This window comes from Macrotis lagotis, chromosome 2 (assembly GCF_037893015.1).
Source record: "Macrotis lagotis isolate mMagLag1 chromosome 2, bilby.v1.9.chrom.fasta, whole genome shotgun sequence".
Classification (NCBI taxonomy): domain Eukaryota; kingdom Metazoa; phylum Chordata; class Mammalia; order Peramelemorphia; family Peramelidae; genus Macrotis; species Macrotis lagotis.
The window spans coordinates 193,109,165-193,116,875 of NC_133659.1; the positions used below are offsets into that span (position 1 = coordinate 193,109,165).

The 7,711-nt window shown below is 36.8% G+C and overlaps 1 protein-coding gene across 1 annotated transcript; it reads right to left on the reverse strand.

The window, feature by feature from the left end:
- Window positions 1–3,375: 3,375 nt before the first annotated feature.
- LOC141511372 (large ribosomal subunit protein uL18-like) lies at window positions 3,376–4,261 on the reverse strand. Its single transcript, XM_074220593.1, is given in 2 exon segments — window positions 3,376–4,090; window positions 4,092–4,261. Coding segments are annotated over 2 exon segments (885 nt in total).
- Window positions 4,262–7,711: the final 3,450 nt, after the last annotated feature.

The following is a 7,711-nucleotide window of genomic DNA, read 5'->3' on the forward strand; positions in this document are numbered from 1 at the left end:
CACAACAGAATATGGCCTAGGAAGGAAAGAGAGATGCAGACATCCTTGCAGATAGAGTCCAAGAGAATGAGAGAGCCCCAGGAGGGGTGGGGCTTCTTCTTAAATGTGCTTCTGTAGTGGGATGGTGACTGGAGAGTGGTCTAGCACCTGGCCCAGGTATCCTCTCATGGGCAAGCTACAAGGTGTATGACCTCCAAGTTACCATGTCATTTCCTGTCATGTCAGGGTCAGTGGGAAAGGTCAGGTAACTGGAAACCAAAGTAGGGTGAAGGGGGAATGAGGAGACCATATCTAAAGAAAAAAAGCATAATCAAACAGAGACAGGATTACCCCAAGGAATGCATGGACATTCAGACTTTAACAGATAAGACAGGGTCAGTTGACTCTTTACATTTTAGTCATGATACCCCAGAAGTTGCTTGTCAGGGAAGGAGGGGCAGAAGAGATATAACACACAGTTCAACTATTTCTAATCTATAATATTCTACTGAAGAAATCTCAGACCTTATCCCATTCAATCCTTCCTCTTTATTTTAATGAGATTTCTTCAAATTTCTGTAATATAAACTTACATTGTTGGTCCATCTAGTCATCAACCTCATAAATTCTGTTGTTAAGAGGAATCCATCCCTGTCCCTTTAGGATCAGCATTATTGTCTGATTGGAAGTGATTGTCCCTATTTTATTAAGACTATCCTGAGCCACTCATGTTATCAATTGAATTAAACAGGGCAGATAATTTGGTAGTAAGATAATTCCACTACATTCGATTAACAAAAGAATCTGCTTCCACCAACTCCCATTAAACCAGGACCACCAAGAATTACCAAAGGGACAGTTCCAAGTTTGCACAGGAACATAGATTAACTTCCTAATGTCTTTAGTGATCTCTTTAATCAATGGTCCATTATCATCAATCTTACTACAGCACATGGATAGATTCAATTTCCCATATAATCCTCCCTCTTCAGCTAATAAGTAGTCCAGTATCAATCTGTGTTGTAAGACTGCCTCTCTAGGGCGGCTAGGTGGCACAGTGGATAGAGCACCAGCTCTGGAGTCAGGAGTACACCTGAGTTCAAATCTTACCTCAGACACTTAATAATTACTTAGCTGTGTGGCCTTGGGCAAGCCACTTAATCCCATTGCCTAGCAAAGACCTAAAACAACAACAACAAAAACAAACAAACAAACTAGACTGCCTCTCTGGTTTGGATGGCTTGATTGGCCAAAAGATCTAGGGACCTAACTGTTTGATTAGTAATAATTTCTACAACTGCCTGGAGCCTAATTATTCTGTTCAGCATATAGATAGGGGTCCTATATCCCCAGCTTCCATCCTGTGCTCAGGTAGTAGGCCCTTAGGTCTAGATAACAACTCCTAATCAACCCTATATAGCAACTCCCTGATCAACTCTTTGGACAACTGGGTGTAGACAGTAGTCCTACAAATCCAATAATGTTCCTCTAGTGCTAGTTGGTCTTCCAGGAAAATAGTTTCCAACAAAAGGATAATGCTGTTCTTCCTTACTTCCAAGGGGCCCTCTCAAATAGGCCATTTAATCATCATGATAATAGGTACATTTCCAAAGTTGCTGTACCTCCTTCCACTGGCAAGTTTTTATACCAATGTCTTTAAAGGTCTTCCTGGCTCAAAAACTGATTAAAATAAATTCCTGATTTTGTGCCATTGGACCAACTCCAAGTGATGTTCCTTAAATTATTTTTCTTGCAAATGGCCATTTCAGCACTTTCCTTGCAAGTCCATACTAACTCATAATCACAGTTTCCCTTAACAAATGCTCCAGTTTGTGCATCTTAAGTTACAGATGAACAATGTATACATAAGCAAGAGATGGTGGAGATGAACTGGTACAGTGTCTCTCCTCTCTTCTCTTCTCTTCTCCCCTAGAGACATCCAATATCCTTTTGCATCTTTTGAATCTGTTCCAAAAAATCCTCTCTGGCCCCGGTGACTAGTTGAGACCTTGTTTTCTGGTAAAGAAACTGCTTAACATCTTACACAGATCAAAACACATGTTTCCATCAAATCAATGAGATTCTGGAGCTTATTACAATTTACATTTTACCTTATTGCCATATTGACACACAGACTTCACTTTTAACACAATAAACTTCCATTAGTATTTTACTACATGAGCAAACTCCCAATGAGAATTATCACATTGACTCAAGCTTGTAACATATACAATCAACAGTCATCTTTGTTCTAAGAGTACCTAGCATCTGGCTTAAAATAAAACAATTTTAACCTTTGCTCTCATTACAATAATGACTTAAACATCCTTAACTAAAATGATTTTTTTCCAAAATATTCCCATATTTTCCTTTTCCTGATGTACATATCTAACTCACATTCCCTTCCTTAAACTAGAACTTGAAACTGTAATTATTCAAAGAATTTCCCTTTCTTCTTCTTGCCTAAATATCCCCTCTAAAAAAATCAAGGAAACTTAATTCCTATCTTAGCATGTAACTGATAGCAGGTGTCAGAGCCAGACTCCTAGCCTATCTTTGGCTATTAGATCCAATTCACCTAAAACTTCTTTTTTTCTGGTTGCTTAGTAACTAACTATAAAGGTCCAGGACATTAAAGGAAAATTCCTTTATAGATATAGTATTGAATGTCAATGTCTAGAAAGAATTCATGTGGGTAAGTCAAATGTCTTAGGCCAGATTTATTCTTCCAGGTGAGACATTATCCAAATGTCATTTTGGGGAAATCAAGTCAAAGGGGTCAAGCCTCAGTCATACTGAGAAGCTGCCCCTTTGGCTACAATTCCTGTCACCTGACATCTTTAACACATTGGCTTCCTTGGCTCCAAGAACATGACATTTACCCAGTAGCATTTCCTTCTATTGACCATCCTGGTATCTGACATAATAGAAAATTGATTAAAAGTCCCATGACCTAACATAGTTGTTTTACCTAGTTAGAATTTCCAGTAAATACAATTCACTAAATTCCAATTATAATCTTAATGGAGTCCCAAATAATGAAACCCCTACCTAAAGCTCCTTCCTGGGTCTTTGCCTAAAACTAGGTATTCTAACTATGACTGGCCCTACAGGCCTCATCTCCTACCTCTCTTACTAGAGACATCCCTTTGTCTGAAATCATATCTCTATATAAAGATGGTATTATCAGATTCCCCTTGGCTAGAGAGAAACCTCCTTCTAGCCTGTTGTATTTTACAACAAATTAACACCTTCTTTGTCCAGAAGATTGCACTAAAAGACTCAAATTATCCTGTGTTTTTCTTTCCCATATTACATAGTGCTTTTTTTTGTTGTTCAATAAATTTATTGGCTTAATCTGAAAAATCTTCATAGAAAATTACAGATTTTGGTGTTTTAACTATCAGCCGCACATTCCTGGGCTCTGAGGAAACTTGCCTTCTTCTGAGCAACTCTGTCTTTTTTCTGAGCAAGAGACATTTTGGGGTGGTTCCATCTTTTCTTTTTAACTTCCTTCTTGGGTTTCTTTTCATACACTGGATTCTCCTGGATACCAGCATGAGCTTTCTTGTACATCTCCTCCATCATGTCGGGAGTTATGTTGTTCTTTATGTACTGTGAGAATTGTTTTTTATAAGCATCTTCTTCCATAAGATAGCTCATATAATCTGCAACATTTTGGCCCATGATGTGTTTTTGATGTACTTCAGCATTGAATTCCTTACTTTCTGAATCATACCCTGGGAAGCATTTGGTACTGTGAGGAATAGACAAACCACCATTCACAGCTCCTTTAAGAGCCCCAAAGACTTTGTTTCCAGTGGTAGTTCTGGTAAGACCTGCATCCAGGTAGCATGTAAAAGCACAAGGCTGACCATCAATGCTTTCCACATTGTACTCATCTCCAGTCACTTCCACCTGGGCTTCATAGATCTTGTCCATGCCAAATCTGTTTAGAAGCCTGTGGGCTAGCAGCAGGCCTGTATAGTAAGCGGCAGCATAGTTTGTCAGGCCAATCTTCACACCATACTTGGGTAACTCATGGGCATAGGCTGCACAGACAATCATATCCCCTTCTATATGGGCATAAGCAATCTGGCAGATGATGTCTATTGGTGACACAGAAGATCATCCTGTACTTGGGGGTGTTGTACTTATTTTTGTCCTGGATCACCAGCCACTTCCGTGCATAGTAGTCTGTCTTTCCCTCTCTCTGTCTCCGGAACTTCACCTGGTACCTCTTGAAGTAGGCCTTGTTCTTCACAACTTTCACGAACCCCATCCTACCAAATGAGACCCGTGCCCTCGGCACAGACCAGCAGGCCTTGCAGTGCTAGGGGTAAAAGGACATAGTACTTTTACTTTGAAGCAAACAACCACTGCTTTGGAGTATATATACATATCCAAAATATTCCCAATTCACTCACATAACTAGAAACTTCTATATATATAAACTTATTTAGCTACTAGCCATCCTCAACATGCAAATGGTTATTTTTGTTTTGTCAAGGCAATTGGGGTTAAGTGACTTGCCCAGGGTCACACAACTAGGTAATCACTAAATGTCTGAGGCTTTATTTGAACTCAGGTCTCCTGACTCGAGGGCCTAGTGCTCTATCCTCCGCGCCACCTAGCTGCTCCCTAACATACAAATTACTTTTCAGAATTCTTTAAAGCCATTAGAATATCACAGGTAGATTTAAATTTCTAATGTGTTATTAATTTCATTATAACAGAATAGCAATAAGAGTAACACCAGATTACTAGATTGTACAAAGTGATCCTTCCATTATTACATTATTTATGAACCAAAAGATCTATCCCAGAAAGGGCCACTTTTTGATATTTTCCTTATTGCTCTTCAAAGCAATAACACATTAATTCCAGGCTTTAACAATAGAGTATTTAAATAACATTCACAAAAGTTAACTAAATATTGCAAATATAATCTCTTTGCAGTTACAAAAGAATATCATATAACTGATAAATACATCTTATTCATCAATAAGTTACTTTATAGCACCCCCCCCAATATCAGCTATCTGCAGTTACCAAGAGAGAAGTTCATATTCCTGACTTTTTAAAAATTAAATAGGCATTTGGGGCGGCTAGGTGGCGCTAGGGGCGGCTAGGTGGCACAGTGGATAGAGCACTGGCCTTGGAGTCAGGAGTACCTGGGTTCAAATCTGGCCTCAGACACTTAATAATTGCCTAGCTGTGTGACCTTGGGCAAGCCACTTAACCCCATTTGTCTTGCAAAACCTAAAAAAAAAAAAATTAAAAAAAATTAAATATGAATTGTTAATATACATTAATCATAAGACTCTTATTAAAACATCTCATTTCCCTTGGAACAAGAGCAAAGTGAATATTCTACAATCTTTATACTTTTGTCTTCAGACCTTTTTACCCAGATTCTCAGAATCTAATCTCATACATATGATATATTTAAAACCCCAAAGCAATTACAACTAAACTCCCCAACAGTTTAGTTTGATAAAAACTTTAGAGTACCTTATACAGAGAGTCCAGCACTCACATTCCAAAAGCTTTATCCAAAATAAAAATACAATTGTTAGCATTATTAAGGCTTAACATTAAAACGAATTAGAGCTTTTTCCCAAAAGAAAGCAGTAAGCATCTCTGTTAACATAGGTATTGCTCTTCTTAGTAACACAATACCACTTTTCTTTAACCCAAAGGGGTTACCATAAAGTTTAAAACCCCAAACCACTTAACTCCTTGCAATAGTTACAATAGTGTTGAAATAGTTTATAATCCAAACTAATTTAACAATCTAGATTATTTAGTTCCTCCCATTCTGAACAAATTTTGTGAGAATGTTACAACACTAGTATCCCTCTTTTAAAATCTTCAGTGTGCTTCCCCAAACTCTAGTTCAGAAACCTTAAAAACAATGAGAATAATCACTCAGGCCATGTGCCCTCCCTCTATCTCTGTCATTTTTTACTTCCTTATAGGATAAGACAGATTTCAATATTCAACTGAGGATGTATGCTATTCCCTCTTTGAGACAATTCTGATGGGAGTAAGAGTAAGATTTAAGCTTTTTCTGCCATCTTCCTCATGTCCTCCTCCATTATAATAGCTTTGTCATGCCTTGCTTATGTGAAATAATTTTACCCCATTTTATCATCCCCCTTCTTCTAATGCAATTGTCTTTCTCACCCCATTTTTGGTTTTTATTTTTGGGTATCATCTCATCAAAGTCATCTTATATCTGTACCTTCTGGCTATGAATTGCCTTATAGTAAAAAGTTCCTAAGAGCTACAAATATTATCTTGCTATACAGAAATGAAAGCAGTTTAACTCTTATTGAATCTCTTATGCTTTCTTTCTTATTTTTTTACCTTTTGATGCTTCTTTTGAATCTTTTATTTGTAGATCAAATTTTTATTCAGCTCTGGTCTTTTAATTAGGACTATTTGAAAGTTCTTTAATTTATTAAATATTCATTCAACACCCCCCCCCAAAAAAAAAAAGGTTTATATTGTTTTGATGGGTAGGTGATTCTTGGTTGCAGTCCTAACGTCTTTGCCTTCTGGAATATCATATTCCAAGTCTTCCAGTTCTTTAATATGGAAGCTACTATATTCTGTGGTATCTTAACTGTAACTCCATGATATTTGAATTGTTTGTTTTTGGCTACTTGTAGTACCTTCTCCTTGATCTGTGAGCCCTGCCATTTGACTATGTTGATAATGAGAGTTTTCATTTTGGGATCTTTCAGGTGGGGATCAGTGAATTCTTTCAATTTTTCTTTTGTCCTCTGGTTCTAAGGATATCAAGGCATTTTTTTTCCTTGATAACTTCATTTTTTTTTTGATCAAGGCCTTTTATTTAGTCTGATAATTTTAAAATTTTAAAATGATTTCTCCAGGTTATTTGTTTTTCCAGTGAGAAATTTCATATTCTCTTCTATTTTTTAAAATTGTTTTATTGTATTTTGATATCTCATGGAGTCATTAACTTCCACTTGCTCAATTCTAATTTTTAAGGAATTATTTTTTTTCAGTGAGCTTTTTAACTGACTTTTCTATTTGGCCAATTCTATCTTTAAGCAGTTATTTTATTTAATGATTTTTTTGAAAGTATCTTTTCCCATGTTTTTACTTCTTTTCATGATTCTTTTGCAGTACTTTCATTGCTTTTCCCAATTTTTTTCTCCTTTTTTTTTTTTTGCAAGGCATTGGGGGTTAAGTGTCTTGTCCAAAGGTCACACAGCTAGGTAATTTTTAAATGTCTGAGGCTGAATTTGAACTCAGCTCCTGACTCCACTCCCCACAGAAGGCATTCTGTTAGTATTTATATTGGTTCCATGTTATACATTGATCTCAGTTGAATGTGATGACAGAAATCATATCTTTAAGGGAGAAAAATAAAGTATGAGATAGTAAAATTATATATTAATATAACACATTTTTTTTCTAATTTGTTTTTTTTCTAATTTGACGGTAATAGTCTTTGGTTTTTGTTCAAAGTCTGTAATATTTTCTCTGGATACAGATGGTATTCTCCATTGCAGATAACCCAAAATTGACCCTGGAAGTTTCAATGAAGGGATGAGCAAGTCCATCAGGGTTGATCATCACCCCCATGTTGCTCTTAGGGTATACAATGTTTTTCTGGTAATGCTCATCTCGCTCAGCATCAGTTCATGCAAATCTTTCCAGGTTTCCCTGAATTCCCATCCCTCCTGGTTTCTAATAG